Source organism: Prionailurus bengalensis, chromosome B1 (genome assembly GCF_016509475.1).
Source record: "Prionailurus bengalensis isolate Pbe53 chromosome B1, Fcat_Pben_1.1_paternal_pri, whole genome shotgun sequence".
In the NCBI taxonomy this organism is placed as follows: domain Eukaryota; kingdom Metazoa; phylum Chordata; class Mammalia; order Carnivora; family Felidae; genus Prionailurus; species Prionailurus bengalensis.
The window spans coordinates 32775619-32795133 of NC_057344.1; the positions used below are offsets into that span (position 1 = coordinate 32775619).

General features: G+C 44.3%; 1 protein-coding gene across 1 annotated transcript in view; it reads right to left on the minus strand.

Moving 5' to 3' along the window:
* DOCK5 (dedicator of cytokinesis 5) overlaps positions 1-19515 on the minus strand; it is a 224910-nt gene that overhangs the window by 75413 nt on the left and 129982 nt on the right. Inside the window, exons 17-24 of the mRNA XM_043561393.1 lie at positions 18255-18358; positions 16808-16991; positions 9529-9626; positions 8882-8971; positions 6638-6738; positions 4700-4834; positions 1339-1450; positions 37-107 (exon numbers count right to left, since the gene is read on the minus strand). Of these exons, the coding sequence (XP_043417328.1) occupies positions 37-107; positions 1339-1450; positions 4700-4834; positions 6638-6738; positions 8882-8971; positions 9529-9626; positions 16808-16991; positions 18255-18358 (895 nt within the window). The remainder of the gene's footprint in view (positions 1-36; positions 108-1338; positions 1451-4699; positions 4835-6637; positions 6739-8881; positions 8972-9528; positions 9627-16807; positions 16992-18254; positions 18359-19515) is intronic.

Genomic DNA, 19515 nt, shown 5'->3' on the forward strand with positions numbered 1-19515 from the left:
GGTAAAGTCCACAAACAAATGTGTTTTGCTATTTACCTGAGCTCAACAGGATCGAACACAAGTTTGACGTCATTAATTATGCTGGGAAGGTACTTCAGAGCTGCTCCCTGTAAGAAAAAGGTACCAAAAGGCAAATTCAGTTGCCAAACAGGATGAATACAGGATGTACTTGTTAACCCCAGGAAGAAAAGGCTTGGCTCAACATAGGGAACTGGAAACGGATGATCTTGCACTGGAGAAGAGAGCTCAATGTTGCTACATGTGATCTCCTAAAGTCTTTTTCCTTAAAAGTCAGGTGGCATGGCTTTTTTTTTTTTCTTCTTCATTACCAACAGGCACTGTTTGGAACTCATTTTTCTATCTAAGGAGGTAGTTAAAATCTTGACGTCTCCCTCACAAAGTGACCATAAACAACAAAGAAGAAATAATAAAGCTCAGATCTGAATCCTCAGAGATTGCCTATTTTACATTAAACAATCGATAACGGGGACGCCTGGGTGGCTCAGTCGGTTAAGCGGCCGACTTCGGCTCAGGTCATGATCTCGCGATCCGTGAGTTCGAGCCCTGCGTCAGGCTCTGGGCTGATGGCTCAGAGCCTGGAGCCTGTTTCCGATTCTGTGTCTCCCTCTCTCTCTCTGACTCTCCCCTGTTCATCCTCTGTCTCTCTCTGTCTCAAAAATAAAATAAAATGTTAAATAAATAAATAAATAAATAAACAATCGATAACAATGAATATGATGGTGACTTTTGGCTTCTGGGGACTTAGAATAAAAACCTGTTGCCTGTAACATCAGGATCCACGGGCTGAATTCACAGGGGCCACAAAAGCCATTCACAGGACGTCAAAAGGATAGTCTGTCTTTTTGTTTTTTTTAAAGTTTTATTTATTTATGTATTTTGAGAGAGACAGAGACAGAGACAGCGTGAGCAGAGGGAGGTGGGAAGGAGAGAGAGACAGGGGGAGAGAGAATCCCAAGCAGGCTCTGCACTGTCAGTGCAGAGCCCGACGCGGGGCTCGAACCCACAAAACCATGAGATCGTGACCTGAGCCGAAACTGAGAATCGGACGCTTAACCGACTGAGCCACCCAGGAGCCCCTCAAAGGATGGTCTGTCTTTGGCAAACTGCCGTTTGAGGATATATTTGAGAACACAAATGTGCATAAAAGTTAACACACAGGCTTTTCCCTTAACAGCTTTCTTTAGTCATACTAAAATTCACTAGCTTTCCACGAATTATGATTCACTTTGTTTCTCTCCCACCATGGCCCAGTCTGTGTTGTCACCGAGCACCCTCAGCAACAGCACTGAAAGGGGCACCCGTCTACACCACACTGACCTTGATCTTGACAGCTTCCTCCAGAGGCCTGTCCATTAGCGTATTGAAAGCCAAAAACAACTGGCGGATTGAATTATTGAATTCGTCTCCATCTTCGCTTTGGCCATAAAATCTTAACAAGGGAAAGAGAAAAGCAGTCAGGTTCCCGTCTTTAAAAAGACATGTTCAAAAAGATCTGTTGCCTCAGCAACGCTGGCGGTCCATGCGTCTTCCCCCTTGATAATCCACTTTCCACCTAGGAGATGAGAGGATCCCTGGAAACGTAAGCCAGATTTTACTGCTTCTCCGACTGAAACCCTTCGACGGTTTCCCATTCCACTTGGGAGGAAATCCAAGCTCCTGACCACGGCTTACCTGGCCCTTCCTCGTTTGTCCTTAGCCTGCCACTCCCCATTTTCATTCCCATTTTAGTTCCCCTTGCTCCAGCAACACTGGCCTCTCCTGACTCCTCACACAGGCCCCACAGGACCCTGGCCTTAGCAGTTCCCGCTCCTGCACGCCTCTTCCTGCCCAGGCCGCCTCTCCCGGTTCAGTCTCAACCCAAACACCAACCCCTGGAGAGATCTCCCTCCCTCCTTCCCTCCCTCCCTCCCCGGTTGTCATCTCACCAACCCCTCCCCTGTCAGCCCTTACCTATCCGAATTTATCTTACGCTGCCTTTCTTCGCTCTGCCTCCCTGGCTTCCGCACAACCCACAAGCGCTGTCAGAGTGGGAGCCTTGTTTCATCCCCTGCTAGATCTCCAACACCCAGAGCAACACTTGGCACCTTATGTGCCAGCACTTAGAAAAAGGGGGGGCTAATACAAGACCGAGGGATGAAGATGGAGTTCTCAGTGCCCTATGGTGGGCAATTTACAGTTTTAATTCTCCCCAGGTGTCTCCCCAATGGAGGTAAACTTCAGCCCGGAAGTGAGCTCAGAAGAGGAACGTAAGCTCTGATGAGGGCAAACAGGGTGGGAGGTGGGGGTGTGGTGACATTTCTTTTGCAGCTCCTGGACAGGGCCAGTAAACTGATGTGTCTATCAGATCTAAGCAGCCAGAGAATGTAGATTTCTAGGCTCTCTCAGATCAAGTTCTTCCTTAATGAGAAAAAATCAGGGGGGTGGAGGGGAACAACTATAAACAGGTGCTCAGGGACTAAGTTCAACACAGCAACTCCCTTAGTTAATTTCATGGGTTACTTGACCACACTAATCTTGGCTTTTCCACTGTTCTCTTCCTACATGATGTTGAAAAGGATGGTTTAGATGCGCTGCAACACTGTCAGTCAGGGGTGGCACCCTAGTGAATCATCAGTGGAAAAAATTTCTCAATTTCATAAATTACGGTTTTCTTTCTATGGTTTTATGATGATTTTCATTGCTGGACATCAGAGTTCACTGTATAAACTTTCCGATAAGGGAATGCTCCCTCAGTGGGACACTCCAGGCCCTAACTGAATTTGTGGAAATTTAACATAATTGCAAAATACAAGGAACTAGCTATAAAGGAAGTCTGTCTGATGAGAGAGAGAGACTAAAGAGATTGTGTATAATCCTGGGTTTGGGTAAACCCTGCTCTCTTCTGCTAGGGAAGGAGGAACTGTCTCTCACCCAGCTGAACCTTTAAGTCATTAAACGTTTTTAAAAAGGATAAAAATGTACAAAACCACTGTAGAAACTTTAAAAAGGCAGAGAGAATAAAAACAGCCTGCTTAAAACCCTCTTACCTACAATTTTATTCCTATTAAAATTTGTTTCCGAACCTATTATATTTTTGAAATGGGATCATATTGCACTTATGTCTTATGCCTTAGTTTTATTATTTAAGAACACCGTTATCTTTCCTCATTAACATTTTTTAAAGAGCTGAATATACATATTTTATCATTCATCTTTGTTCACTACCTGATGGATTTCTTTCCATCAGATAAATTCTTAGATGGGCTATTAGTAACCAATGTGGTATTTTCTTTTGCTTTTTGTGGTTTTTGTTTTGTTTTTGCTTTTCATTCATGGTGCCACATTTCTGCCCTTAATAAATTTACATTCCTATCAGCATTAAAATGCAGGACCGATTTTTGTCCAACTTCATCAAAGGATAAAGATTTTTAATCTTTATCAATTGTATAGATAAGAATAGTGTGTGTGTATAGATAGCGTTTTGACATCGTGACTATTTTTTAAGAAATTTAATTTACCATTTGATTTGCCTCTTGTAAATTATGTTTTTGTTTTCTATTATTCAAGGGCGTTGATCATTCTTTTGTTGACTGATAAGAGCCTTTCATTAGTAAAGCTAATTAAACGTTTTGATCTATACAGTATGTCACAAGCTTTTTAAATAATAATTGTTTGCCTTTAGTTTTATGATTTTTTTTTTTAATTTTTTTTTTCAACGTTTATTTATTTTTGGGACAGAGAGAGACAGAGCACGAACGGGGGAGGGGCAGAGAGAGAGGGAGACACAGAATCGGAAACAGGCTCCAGGCTCTGAGCCATCAGCCCAGAGCCCGACGCGGGGCTCGAACTCACGGACCGCGAGATCGTGACCTGGCTGAAGTCGGACGCTTAACCGACTGCGCCACCCAGGCGCCCCTAGTTTTATGATTTTTTAAACATACCATGTTAAAAACAACAAAAATGCTCACATCTAGACTTGAAACCCTCTTACCTACAGTGTTATTCCAAATAACATTTCAGCACGCTATCTGTCCAGTTTCCAAACCTGTCTTAACAATATATTTTAACAGTTTGGAAATCCTGCAATTACTGAAAGGCAGAAATGGCACGGGGCTGTGGACATTCCCAGAGAAGTTATTTTCTCATTCTTCGTCTTGGCTATTTTTGATGGAGCTGTTATTCTAGAAATTCAAGGTGTGAATTATCCTATCTCTGTGGCTTAGTTTCATCACCTAGCTAAGCATGACGTCAGTAAAGAAACACACACCTGAGGAAACATCTCCCCCAGACATCTGCCATCATTCACCATCCACAGCAACAAGAGCTCACGATCCTAGATTTGTACACCCGGTATCATCACGATGTCTTTTACTGTGCTAAAGCTAGTCTTGCCACAGGAACCTTGTTTCCTAGAGCTGTCATCGCCAACCAAGGTTTTCACCAAGCTGCACACTGTAGTCACCCACATCCCCAAGTCCTGTTGTCATTACTGCCCTAGAAATTCTGACTCGGGAGGACTTGGCGCAGGCCTTCTCTAGGGGTTTCAGGGTCCACCTCCATCTTCAGCCTTGAAGTTCTGAAATTTGGCAATTCCATGAGCCAACCATGACTCGCAGAGCTGAACGTGAGCGTGAGAATTAAGGACAAGTCCATGAAGAGACAATAGACAGCATAGACATCTTATTACAGCTACCATTACCTCAAGTAGAGTACTCTCGATTGGATGATGAACCTAAACAAGTACTTTAGGGCTTTCAAAGCAGCAAAAAGCAATTCTGTCTTACTGGAGTCCTCTGCATTAGCCACATAGAAGTTCAGTACCTTGGAGAGTTTCCTTAAAAAGGTGAGAAAGAAAAAAATGTCAATGGGGCCAAGTGGTACTCAGGTTTGGGGGATGCTATCTAGGAAGGGAACCTGGCATACTGAGGAAGCAGAGGTCACAGCTACTATTATCTCTTCTAGAAAAGGCCCTGAGCAGGGAAATAAAATTCATCTGTAGCTTTGTTTCCTCACTGCTGCTGGGTTTGGAGCTTCCCTTATGCATAGAAATAGGGGATGGTTTCTTTCGCTCTGTAGGATTTTTTAACAGGATCAAGAAATGAAAGTGAAGGCATTTGAAATCACGAAGGTATTTTAATCTCCAGGGTGCCCTACAGACATCTTCAGTCATTCCTGTAAGGAAGGGACTATCTGCCTAACGTAGTCACCCTGCAAGAAGTCTGATTCTCTCCAGTGTGCCTCAACTCTTTGGGATCCCCAAAATGGGGCCAGAGCGACACTCCAGTGACTACGGGAGAAGCTCAATCGGACTCGGGCTCAGTTTGACGAGAATACCCATGGTTTCTGAGCATCCCAACAGACAGAACCATGCTCAGGTGTCAGACTGCTCTTTGTCCGAGGCGAGGCATTTTCTTACATCTTTTTCTAACTCCCACGTTTGAGGACACGGATATTTTGGCCCCGCTGTAAATCTCTGGGTTTTTGTAGTACTAGGAAAAATCCACAGCACACATGTAGAGCTGACGAAGCCTTGTAAATCAAACCCAGATTACTACATCCAGGAGTGCTGCATTTGGCTCTGTGTGATGAAGATCCAGCGGTAGGATTTCCTCCCTTGCAGGTACTACCCGCTTGGAAAGGGAGGCTACCGGATGGAAAGAAACCTATCACGAGCCCATCTGCGGCTTTTCCCCCATCCAGTGGGCACGATGTCCGTTGTGTTGGTTGGTGAATTTGCCACATAACACCTCTTTTCTGTCATTTATGTTTTATAACATTTCTGGACCTCCGTGCCAATGAAACCGAGAACCTTCTTGTTTAGCTCAGAAAGGACATAAGGGATCTATGATCTGACCTGGCGAATCAGGTCAGCAGTCAGACCGATAGATCGGCAACAGTAGTTGGCATGACCCGGCAGAAGCCACTGTCAGAGAGATCTCTGACGATCTTAGTGACATGCCTGTCACTCTTTATCACATCTCCTGGCACGATAACTGGAATGTGAGGGGGTGGGGGTGAAGGCCACATACAATGCCATGGTGAGCTGCATGGCAGTTGCTTTCCTTAGTCAAGAGGCCATAAACCAAAGACAGAAAGGAGGCTGCATTATGGGAAAGGCAGACACCATTTTCCTTTGTATAAAAGAAAAATGGTATCTTCTCATATCCTGTAAGTAATGAAATCTACAAAGCACTTGTGATGTAGGGGTGAGGGCATCATCCTCAGTTCTCCCAGACTTAGTCTTGCTTAATCCACTGTTTGATCCCCTTGGGGTTTCATGCTAAACCCAATGCCACCCAACTCTCCTAAGATCCTGAGTATGATCTCTGTTCTTGACTGTGTTCCCAGTGGCTTCAACTCCTCATCTACGTATGTTCTGGATTCTTCAAGAAACATAGCCTTATCTCTTCTGGAACTTGCCAGAAGGCAGGGACTGAATTTAATACCTTTACCAGGGTTGGAATACTTAGATGGTTTCCTCTTTCCACCTGCAAGTTTAGAACAAGGTTCTGCACTTAGGGGCACATTTACTTAGCTTATATCCCTCTCATTTCTTAACAACCCAGCCCTAAGAGTGCAAACCCAATAATCCAGGTGGTTCCAACTGAATAGTCAGGTATTTCCCCTGAATACTTACACGTATGCCAAAGTGGCACTGAAGTGCTTGTAAATGTAGGTTTCAAGGACAGGATTAAAATGCTGGAACTTGATGTCTCCAATCAGTGAAATAATAAATACCTGCCAAAGGCAAAAAATATAAATAGCAGCGCTGTACGGCCCCAGGCATTCTGTCAATAACCTGGTTGTTAACATCCTGGTGCCTTCTTTTCTTTCTTGACCATTTTTGGAGCGTTCCCACTCTACTCTTCCAAAGCTGAAGTGAAGTCTTGGAGTTTCTTTTGATTTAATGTCAATAGAGAAACGATCACGTGTCAGGCACTGAGCTAAATGCTCTGAGGAACCTAATAAGAGCCAGCGTCCCTGGCCTCAGAGAGCTCACCGTCTTAAAGAAAGGCCGGTGCACAAGCAACATGAGTCGGGGGAAAAAAAAAATGGGAGAGTCAGAAGATGCAGAAAGGGGAATCCTGTGGAAAAAATAAACTCTAACCCAAGGATGCAGCTACTGAAATATTCCATGACCTAGTTGTCCTGAGTGCAGCACGAGTGCCCTCAATAACTGAACTTCATCAGAGGTGCCTCTCAATTTCCCCTTCTTCCGTCACTGTTATCGCTATCAGGCATGTAATCTACAAATAACCACATTGCACCTACCGAACACAGAAGAATGCAAACCACGGGGGATGCCTGCATATAACCGCTGCCAGCTGCTCTGAACCAGGAGAACCTTAGACCTCGTCCCCTAGAACCCACGACCATTCTTTCCCATAAATCTGGCCAGGTGTGAACTTCGCTGTAGCTTTTATTCTCTTTAAGATCTTACATCTTTAACACCCTGATCATTTCTTGAATATATCAATTTCTCCAAGCTGGTGCAATACCTATTATTCCTTTGCTGCAACATCCAGGTAAATCTACATAGAATTTTCACCTCAACAATGAGAAAAACAACGCTTGGTTTGGATGTGTCTGCTTCCTCCACTCCAGTACGATTTGCGCCCTTCCAAGATTTTAACATCAACTCTCATTGTCTAGATCTCAGGGTTTGGAATGCGCTGTATGTTTAAGTACTTGGTGTGGCCTATTTAATTGTCTGCTGTGCTATGTGTTGTGCATAATGAGACTGATATTCATTTCTGATGTAAGAATTCAGTCTCCCTTGTGCGAACACACAACACGGCCACGATCATCCTGGTATCTCCTGGCTTATAATTAGGTAATTAAAAACAATTTTTTTAATGTTTATTCATTTCTTGAGAGACAGATAGAGAGAGAGTGAGATGGAGGGAGGGAGGGGTAGAGAGAGGGAGACACAGAATCCGAAGCAGGCTCCAGGTTCTGAGCTGTCAGCACAGAGCCCGATGCAGGGCTCGAACCCATGAACCACAAGACTATGACCTGAGTCAAAAATCAGGGCTTAACTCACTGAGCCCCCCAGGCACCCCAAAGGTGCCTTTATTTTTGAGAGAGAGATCGAGCAGGGGAGGGGAAGAGAGAGAGGGGATAGAGGATCTAAAGCAGGCTTCACACTGACAGCAAAGAGCCCAATACGGGGCTCAAACTCATGAACTGTGAGAACATGACCCGAGCTGGAGTGAGACAGTCAACCAACTGAGCCATCCTGGCATCCCTATAATTAGGCAATTAAAAAAATTTTTTTTTAACTTTATTCATTTTTGAGAGACAGAGAGAGACAGAGCATGAGTGGGGAAGGGGCAGAGAGAGAGGGAGACACAGAATCTGAAGCAGGCTTCAGGCTCTGAGCTGTCAGCACAGAGCCCGACGCGGGGCTCGAACTCACGAACTGCAAGATCATGACCTGAGCCGAAGTCAGACGCTCAACTGACTGAGCCACCCAGGCGCTCTGGCAATTTTAAAGTAAGCTGTTTCAGGGCACCTGGGTGGCGCAGTCAGTTGGGCGTCCGACTTCAGCCAGGTCACGATCTCGCGGTCCGTGAGTTCGAGCCCCGAGTCAGGCTCTGGGCTGATGGCTCAGAGCCTGGAGCCTGTTTCCGATTCTGTGTCTCCCTCTCTCTCTGCCCCTCCCCCGTTCATGCTCTGTCTCTCTCTGTCCCCCAAAAAATAAATAAACGTTGAAAAAAAAATTTAAAGTAAGCTGTTTCTAATTTAAATTCTAGGAATTTAGGCTAAAGAAACAATCAGAGAGATGTATACAAGTATTTATGCAGGAGAATATTCGTTGCAGTCATTTATAATAGTGAGATACTGGAAACCACCCAGTTGCAAGAATAAAACTGCTTACCAGTGCATCAAACACAAGGAAGTCGTAGGTTTCGTTGTCCGACATTTCCATCATTATGTTAAAAAGTGCATCTAGTGTATCTTGCAAAAACTGAAGATTAAAAAAAAAAAGGCTATGTCATACTTTACGTTCAGTTGTATACTGCAGAAATTCAGGGAAAATTGGGTTTCAATAGGAAAGGCTTAAAAATAGCATTTCTTAAAAATCGGCACTTCTACATCCTGGTGTGGGTAACAAGTTTACATATACATATGATATGTATAAATATATATATCAGCACATAAAATAATATATTATTATATATAACAGTATTCATTATTATATGTTACCAATACATTATTAATAATAATGTTAATATTATATGATATTAATATTTTTTTTTCTGGAGAGAGTGCCTGCATACACATGAGGGAGAAGAGCAGAGGGAGGGAGAGAAAGAGAGAGAGAGAGAGAGAGAGTCCCAAGCAGGCTTCGAGCTGTCAGCTCAGAGCCCGATGTAGAACTTGATCCCACAACCCTAGAATCATGACCTAAGCCAAAATCAAGTGTCCCCCAGGTGCCCCACAAGTCGTATACTTCTAATCACTGATGTAATGTGAAATGGTGAACTAGGGATACAGTGACTGTGTTTCTAAGCATGAACATACCTTAACAATCTCACTGCCATCCACTTCCATTAACTTCTTCAAGTTGTGTTTAATGTTCGGGGAGTTCGAACGCCAATTTAACAAGCCCAACAGGTCAACTGGGAAGAACGAACACCAACCATAAAATCAGACACTGATTACAAGAAGCAACCCACGCTATTTCAGGATACAACTCCAGAACTCTCTAGAAAAGATAACTGCTCTTGATAGTGACTAATTCCTTACGTATTCTTCAAAAATTTTATTGCCTCCTATCTAGATCAGAAAAACCTTATAGTCTTTCGTTCATCAGAGAAAAAAATTAACCAATAATATAGAAAGAACATAAAACTGAATTCCTGAATGGCATTCACATTTCTGAAATAATGGCATCATAGTCATACAGATGAAAACTTGAAAAACAATGCTCTTAACTCCCTACCTTTGATTCGGGAAGTACTATAAATGGAATTTAATTATAGATTTATCTGATTCCAAAAAACCTTGACCTTGCTGCTCTACCATACTGCCTTCCCAGAGTTCTTCAAAGGAACAGATGAGATAGGTTGGCATTTCAAAGGAAGGCGGAACAGACTTGCATAGTCCTTCGGGTAAGACTGGGACAGAAATCTTGAAGTGTATTTGGACTTGAAGTGCGGAATTACGGATCTTTAAGCCATTTATAGCTTTAATTAACGTTGAGTTAACAAAAGTGTGACAGAAATAGAACAGGCATCTGGGCTGTTACCCTTTTATCATTTTGTTTAGTTTATCAAGGTACTCTTCTAATTTACAGAGCATTACCTAAGTAGCAATACATTCTGTTTAATCCATGGACTTGTGTAATTATATAGAAGTTGTTGAAAACACATACTCTTCATTAGAATGGCCAATCTCCTTCATGAGTGTTTTTTTTTTCTTTTTTTTCATTTTATTTATTACAGAGAGAGAGAGTGAGCGAGCTGGGGAGAGGGGCACAGGGAGAGAGAATCTCAAGCAGCCTCCCTGCTCAGCATGGAGCCTGACTCAGGGCTCGATCCCATGACCATGAGATCAGGACCTGATGGGAAAATCAAGAGTAGGATGCTCAACCGACTCAGCCACCCAGGTGCTTCCATGAGTGTTTGTTTTCTTAGCTTGGGTATTGTTTAGTCCCTGGGAAACCTCCAAAATCCAGTGCCTAAAGACGCCCCAATGTCAACAGAATCAAGTCCCAAAACCACTCACAGCAGGTGGTAAGGCCCCACCTGTGCCTTCCTGTCACTCCACCGCCCCCACCATTTAAGATCCACCTCAAACTTTATTCCCTCTGGGAAGACTTAGCCAATCATTCTGTGCTATTTGCGCTCCTTTCTGCATATGCGCACACACACACACACACACACACACACACTTATAACCAATAATAAAGACACACTTGGTACTTCTTTGGCTCTTCCCATAGATGTGAGCCACTTGAGGGCAGGAACCATAGTGCATTCATTGTCGCACACCCTCATATCGCTAGGCACCTAGTAGGTGTTCAACACATGTTGGAGGAAAGAATAAATGGGTGGATGGAAAGGGAACTGGTAGCCCTGAGGAAGCTGGTAGTGTGCTCAACACAATTCTTAAATGTATTCATTTGTTCAGTTAGCATTTAGTAATAGACGCTGTGCTGGGCTTATCCACTAGGCACTGTCTATTTCCATCGTCCCGTCTCCTATTTCCACCAGAGGCCAGTCAAGGGTACCGCTCCATTTGTTACTTCATCCCACCAGATGCCGCCTGAGGGCAAGGATTTTAGGTATTTCATTGGTGTGAAGAGTCACCCAGCAGCTTTAAGCATCTGCAGACAACCCTTCGATCGGCCCTCAGGTTTACACCCTAGAAATATTTCCGTGCCACATCACTGCCCATGTTAGGAATATACTTGGCGTCTGGTGAATCATAAGGTCCTTGGGCTAGAAGACGGGCAGCAGTTTTAGAGTGAAACTCCCTAGACTTCCTGCACTCCTGAGATTCACGTGGGTCGAGGCATATACCTCTAGTTAATTCATGTCAATTGCTACACAGTATCTCTCCTATTGTGCAGACGTACCACAATGTGTTTGTCCATTCCACTGTTGATAAACATTAGAGCTGTCTGCAGTTTTTTTTTTAACATTTTTTAAAGTTTTATTTTGAGAGAGGGAGAGGGAGAGGGAGAGGGAGAGGGAGAGGGAGAGGGAGAGGGAGAGGGAGAGGGAGAGGGAGAGGGAGAGAGAAATCCCAAGCAGGTTCTACGCTGTCAGCAAGGAGCCCAATGTGGGGGTCAAACTCACGAACTGCGAGATCATGACCTAAGCCGAAATCAAGAGTTGGATGCTAAACCGCCCGAGCCACCCAGGCGCCCCTGTGTGCAGTTTTTCTATTTATCACAAACAATTCTCTGCCGTGAACATTCTCACGCATCTTCTGGTATCCAGGTACAGCAGCTTCTCTGGGGAATAAAACTAGAATGGAATTTCAGGATCATCAGGAATGACCATCCAAATGTTATCCAAAGTCCTCTCAATCTATGTCCCTCCCCAAAGTATTTGAGAATTCAGGATACTCTGAATGACAATCCCCAAATTAAGGCTAGTGACCATTTTAGGGAAAGGATTAGACGCCTTAACACTTAAAAAAGGAAAGAAAAATAAAGAAAAACCGTAAGTTTTGGAGTTACAAATATCTATTTTCAGACATGAACTTAGGCAAAATATTTTAGCACTTTTAATTCAATTTTCTGAGCAGTAAACAGGATAATAATAGCAACACTGATGTCTTCATGTGCTAGTGTGTTGGAGGGTAAAAGAAATAACCAGGAATCGCCCAGCCCAGGGCCCCACCTGCAGGGACTTGAACTCCCCTCTCCCTTTTTTGGAGACACAAATCTACGGTCACCCTCCATAAGGACCCGGCAACAAATGATCCCATATAAATCGAGCCTGATCTGGTTTTGAAAAAACGAATACATGAAGAGTTTAAAAGCTCTGTTTGGGGGTGCCTGGGTGGCGCAGTCGGTTAAGCGTCCGACTTCAGCCAGGTCACGATCTCGCCGTCCGTGAGTTCGAGCCCCGCGTCGGGCTCTGGGCTGATGGCTCAGAGCCTGGAGCCTGTTTCCGATTCTGTGTCTCCCTCTCTCTCTGCCCCTCCCCCGTTCATGCTCTGTCTCTCTCTGTCCCAAAAATAAATAAAAAACGTTGAAAAAAAAATTAAAAAAAATAAAATAAAATAAAAATAATAAAAAAATAAAAAAATAAAAAAATAAAAAAAGCTCTGTTTGTAACAAAGGCCAGTGGCTTTTAACCCTTTTGAGTCTGAACAGTCCTCATAAGGCTAAGGAGAAATGCCCTTGGTCATGGTCTCTGTGTGAAAGAACACTACCCTCTTTATCAGTAAATGCCCTCTTAGAGTTGATGGTTTTGTACTGTTTTACAGCTTTTTCTTTCTCGGAATTCATTGAATTGGTTATGATTTCCATCAAATTAGAAGAAGGCAAATACATGAGCAGCCCACGATCCTTATTATTATTTGTCCCTTGGAATACCCCATTTCCTCTGACGCTCAGGACGTCCTGCTGTCCTCTTAACTTCTCCCACATCTGTCCTCTCCCTCCATGGTCACGATGACAGCACATCACTCCTCCCTGGTTCTGATGAATTTGCCTCTTTAAACCTTCTTTGGGATGGGATTTTATATAAGACTTTAGGTTTTGGGGTTTGTTTGTTTTTTTTCAGTATGTTAAGATGGGGTTTTTTTTTTTTTTTGAGACCTAAACTCTAAGAATGGGGAAGACAACAAAACAGAGGGCAATTCCATTTGATGGAACTTTCTCGGCTGACGGAGAATCTGTGTATCTGCCGCCCCACACAAAAGCCCCCAGCAGCACGAATCCAACAGGACATCAGAAAGGGGACTGGCGGAAACCGAGGAACTGAATTCATACCTTCCTCTGACACTAACTGAATTTCACAAGCTCCGCATGTCTTGCGGCCGCCACAGTGGGACAGCACGGGTTTAGAACATCTACAAGATAAGCAGTGTAGGTATCAGCAGATCAAGTGTTTGAGTACGGCTGTCAGTAAGCTTCTATATTTTTTGACTGGAGATAATGAGCAATTGAACAATCCGGTTATCTCTGATGGAAATTCCCTTTGCTATTTGTTCGAAGTTAATTTTACCTACTTTTATCCCTTGCTTTATTTGAAGTCTAATCTCTGGAGGGCATCATCTACTAGGTAAATGCTGTCTCTCTTGATTATCCCTGAATAGTCCTAAAAGTGCATTAATGCCTCGTGTCTGCTACCATACTTTCAACAAGTAACATTTTAACATGTCATGGTTAAAAGTTTGGAAAGTGACAGAAAGAATACAGAAAATAAGAACCGTCCCAAGTGTCTAGTGGGTTAGACACTTATCTTGCTTTTACTGGCTTTAATTTACTTCATTCTTTGAAATATATACTAGTCTCACTCCCATGTTTTTAAATATAATTTATTGTCAAATTGGCTACCAGTGTGTAAAGTATGGTTTTGGGGGTAGATTCCTGTGGTTCATCGCTTACCCCATTTAAGTGTATTTATTTATTTTCAGAGAGAGAGAGAGAGAGAGAGAGAGAGAGAGAGAGAGAGAGAGAAAGAGACAGAGAGAGTGAGCAGGAGAGGGGCAGAGAGGGAGACAGAGAATCTCCAGCAGGCTCTGGGCTGTCAGAGCAGACCCCGACACGGAGCTTAGACCCATGAACTGTTAGATCATGACCTGAGCCGAGATCGAGAGTCAGGCGCTTGACCGACTGAGCCACCCGGGCACCCCAGTCTTGCTCCCATTGTAAAGATGAGGAAACCAAGTCACAAAGAGACCACGTGACTTGCCTGAGCTGAAACAGCTAGTGTCAGAGCTGGGACTTGCATCCAGGCAACTGGCCCCAAATAGTCAACGTGGATCTGAACAAAACTAGGATTATACCCCTCATGCTGTTAAAATTTTCCCACGCCTTTGATTACATTTGGAAATACACTTGGCGGCTGCCCGTATTTTATTTAATTACATGATAATGCCCCCATTTACTAGACACGTGGATTGTTTCCACCTTTCCCCTCTTAGGAATATCAGGAAGACATCTTCACACGTGAATCTTTGTGCGTATCTTTCATTGTTTCTTTAGGTTTAATTTCTAGGGGTGAGACAGTTGGGTCAAAGGGTCTGAACACATTTCCGATCTTTGATCCACCTTCTAAATCATCTTCCATAACTGCTGTACCATTTTAACCTTGTTCCAGCCGTTGACTGCATTTACTTTTTTCCCTAAGAAGGATCGTGCCACTGATGTAATACTGTCCTATCTTCTCTGAAGCTAGGAATGTTTTCTGGCTTGCCTGCTGTTTCTTTTTCTCAATAAAAAGACTTTGTTTTTCCGAGCGGTTTTAGGGTCACTGAAAAATTAAGTACAAACTACAGACAGTTCCCCCATCCCCTTTCAGTGCTCCCCCGACTTCCCCTACTAGCATCCTGTATTTTTTTTTAAATTTTTTTTTAACGTTTATTTATTTTTGAGACAGAGACAGAGCATGAACGGGGGAGGGGCAGAGAGAGAGAGGGAGACACAGAATCGGAAACAGGCTCCAGGCTCTGAGCTGTCAGCACAGAGCCTGACGCGGGGCTTGAACTCACAGACGGTGACATCATGACCTGAGCTGAAGTCGGACACCCAACCGACTGAGCCACCCAGGCGCCCCTAGCATCCTGTATTATTGTGGTATGCTCGGTATAATTAATGACCCCATATGAATACAGTATATTAACTAAAGCCCACAGTTAACATTTAGGGTTTACTCTGTGTAGTACCTTCTGTGGGTTTTGACAGGCATCTACGTAGCCATCACGGTATCATATACCCTGGTTTCACCGCCCCAAAAACCCCCTGTGCTCTGCCTGTTCCTCCCTCCTTCTCCCCTCGGGGCCTTTGCCACCGTGAAGCTTTTCACTGTCTCTGCAGTTCTGCCTTTTTTTCTGGCTTAATTCTTGGTGAGTGTGTTTTCACTTTCCCATATGTCCCGGCTCTGCACTTCACTCTGTTGAGTCTGGCCACTCGTCCAAGTTGAAATCCTATCATATTCTCTAGCCAACCACGCTTCATCAAAACAAACAATACTGACCCTCTCTTTCTAAGGACCGGCCAACATCTGATCCCTGAGTGTACCTTATGTCTAAACTGTTTTGTCTACCCCTGAGCACTTCTGTAAGGCAGAGCCCTGGCCGTGTTCCTCTCCCAAATCTTCTAAGAGGCCAAAGGGACTAATCCTCTATACGTCACAGGGGCTATAGGATTTCTACGGCACGTTTCCGGAGTTCCTAATTCTCGCCTAACTCTGCTCAGCAGAACTCCTTACACATAACCTAAGTTAAGTGAATGAGAAATGCCATCATACACAGAGGAGAAGTTAAAACTGATACCAGAGGTTTCAAGAAGGAACAAAGTGAATCTGACCTATTCGGCCGACTTAATGAAAAGTCCCTCACTGCTTGGGAAAAAAAGTGGGAAAGAGGAGGCTCTATGGGGGGAGGTGGGGTGGGTGGCGGATGGAATTCTGACAGGAAACCCTCCCTGCCCTTGGCCATACCTGTTTGGGTAGGAGACTGGTTCTTCTTCTCTGCCAGTATCCTCACCCCCTTATTACCAACATTTGTTGTTTCATCCAATATATAGAGTACCTTAGTAGAGTTCTTTGCTGCCTTGAAGGAAGGAAAAGTAAGACTTCTACAATTTTTCAGCCTCTGTTGATGAATACACTTAGGGGTTTTATGATATTCAAAACTACCAAGGGGCACCTGGGTGGCTCGGTCGGTTGAGCGTCCGAATTCGGCTCAAGTCATGAATGATCTCACGGTCTGCGGGTTCGAGCGCCGCATCGGGCTCTGTGCTGACAGCTCAGAGCCTGGAGCCTGCTTCCGATCCTGTGTCTCCCTCGCTCTCTGCCCCTCCCCCACTCTCACTTTGTCTCACTCTGTCTCTCAAAAATAAATAAATGTAAAAAAAACAAAAAAAAACAAAACCGTACCAAGATACTTTTCATCCTATTTGAAAGATAGGCAAGATAACTTCAGAAAGAGCATTAGCTATTTGACCAGTAGTACCCACAACGTCAAGTGAAGGACAAAGAGAGGAATCTAAAGCACCTGGCACTCCGCCTCAGAAGACGCAGCCCCATGTGGTTTAGCCCCCTGGGTCTAACAAAGAGCCCAGGGCGGCCAAACAGACAAGTCACTGTGGTGTCACTATGGTAACCACACCTACCGTTCTGGGTGAGCTTTGTGGAGCAAATGAGGGTGGCAATCTGAAAGCTGTCTTTTGTGCTATCCTTGGTTGGGGCAAAGTTGGCCAGGGTTTTGGATGCTTGGAGCTCTTTTTCTTCCATCTCTACCTTGGTTCCAGGCAGGGTCAGGTAGAGTTTAGCATCTTCCATTTTCTTGTTGTCACCCTGAAAAGGAAGCATGACAGGAACACCAAATGTTGGGCAAAATCTCGTAGATGCGAATAAAAATAGTTTCTACCATGAGCATGATGCATTTCCAGGGTGCGGGACAAGGCTTTCTCGAATTATACGTACATTCCCTCCAACTCTAAGACAACTGTGATATTCTTCCAGGGTTTGAGCCCAGAAATAATTTCAACGCTGAATAAAAATGGAGTGAGTTGTGAACTACAAACTGAGAACATCCTAGGTCTCTGCTATAAATAAATATTAAAGAATGAGGTTGGATTTCATTTTCTTGAACCTGTAAATGGTCACAATTCTACCTCACTGGGTTGATGGGTTGACTGGATTCACTGGGAAGAAATAGTTTGCCATGCCTTCCAAAACCATCTGTGAACTAAGGAGCTCTTTAAAAGAAAAAAACAAAACAAAACAAAACGAAACAAAACAAAACAAAACAAAACAAAACAAAACAAAACAAAACAACCAGGCAGGGGCGCCTGGGTGGCTTAGTCAGTTAAGCATCCCATTCATGATTTCTGCTCAGGTCATGATCTCACGGTTTGTGAGTTCAAGTCCCACTGGCAGTGCAGAGCCTGCTTGGGATTTTCTCCCCCTCCCTCTCTCTCTGCTCCTCCCCTACTCTCTCTCTCTCTCTGTCTCTCAAAAATAAATAAGTAAACTTAAAAAAACAAACAACCCAGGCAGATGCATCTCCAAGAAGCTACCAACTCTGTGATATTGTTAGATAAATGAGACCTTCCCACATCTACTTTCGAGTGTAAAATCTCAGTAGAAGGGATAATTCTGTAGCAGTTGAAGAATGAGGACCACGCTGCTGGGGAAGGAAGCAAGGTCCCCTCGCAGAGAAATGGTGCTTGGCTCTCGGTGATATGGAAACCACATCCTCCCATGCCCACCATACTCTAACCAAAGCCCAACAGTGCAACTGTTCCACACAGGACGATGCAGGGGAGAGGCGGGAGGCAGCCCTCAACTGTTCACAGCCACAGAACACCATCTGCAGGACAGGGAGAGGTGTCCTCTAGAGGACTTACAATAATACGATCCACTCCTTCCAGAAAGGGGATGGGAGAGACCACGCAGCTGGAGTGACCAGAGTCCTCTGGTTTTTCTAGACTTGAAGGGACAAGCACTTCTCCCTCTAGAGAAGTTTCCGATGTTTATGTGCATAATTCTGAACCAACTTCAGAGGGGGTGAATACTTCCTAAGTAGTTTTCTGAGCCTGGTTCTATTAGCCCCACCTTATAAACCACCAGATCGTGCCTCCCATCCTGCAGCGTGGTGCCATCCGGGTTCATCAGTTTCACGAAGGCCACCCCAAAGGCTCGCTCTGATTTATCTCTGGCTAAAAAGACAAAAATAAACATGTCTGAGCAGTCCAGCAAGATACCAGGAAGTGATGTCTGTGATGGATGGTTTCACATTTTGCTCCAGGGGGGTGATATTCAATCATGCTATAATCGACACTGCTCAGCAAGCTACAATAAGTCACAGGTACTGTGCGTGGCACAGGCTCCTCAAAGGAAATATTCCCCAAAGTGAAAGATTCTGGTACCTCCACGTAAGTTTTTTTTTTTTCCCCTACATTTGCAAATGAATGAGACCAGCAACTAGCCACTCGTCTAAATCAGAAACGTGGATGTCGACATTGAGTCCACCCCGGTGTCAGCTCCCAGTTCTGAATACCTCTGAAACCTGCACCTTCTCTCTCCATCCCTTCTGTTCCCACCCTGGTTCTGTTCAACTCTTCCCTAGATTTCTTTCTTTTTTAATGTTTATTTATTTGAGAGAGAGAGAGAGAGAGAGAGAGAGAGAGCGAGCACGAGTTAGGGAGGGGCAGAGAAAGAGGAACACACGGAATCTGAAGCAGGCTCCGGGCTCCGAGCCATCAGCACAGAGCCCGATGCGGGGCCCGAACCCACAAGCTGGGAGATCATGACCTGAGCCGAAGTCAGGTGTTCAACCAACTGAGCAACCCAGGCACCGCAACTCTTCCCTATATATTTCTAGAGGATCTTTCCAAGCAGTCCTTTTCCACTCAACACCTTATCTACCTTCCGTCAGAGAGACTCCCTGCTCCAAAACACCTTCATGAGATATCTCGCTTCTGTTGCTTTAAGACAGACTCAGTGAAGTATTAATCACACTCCAAGGTTTTATGATGCCACCTCTTACTTCTAAGATACTAATCCAGGTGCCAGGAGGGTCCAGTCTCCCCAAGAAAGCAGAGCACCTCCCTCCAGATCTTTAGGTGCTGGCCTCTGAGCTCACGGTGCCCCCTAGTTAGGTGCCGATGGCTGGGGCAACCTTTGGCCTGTTCTCATCAAGGGCACAACTCTGAGGTGTGCTGGGGCTATGTGCCCCTAGATTGAGTGAGCCGTAACCCACTATATGACTACATTTGCAATTTGTTTATCCATTCTCCTGGTGGTAGGTAGCCATGAGGCAAATTTACAACATTCCCAGTTTGGGGAGATTATGAATAAAGTTGTTATAAACATG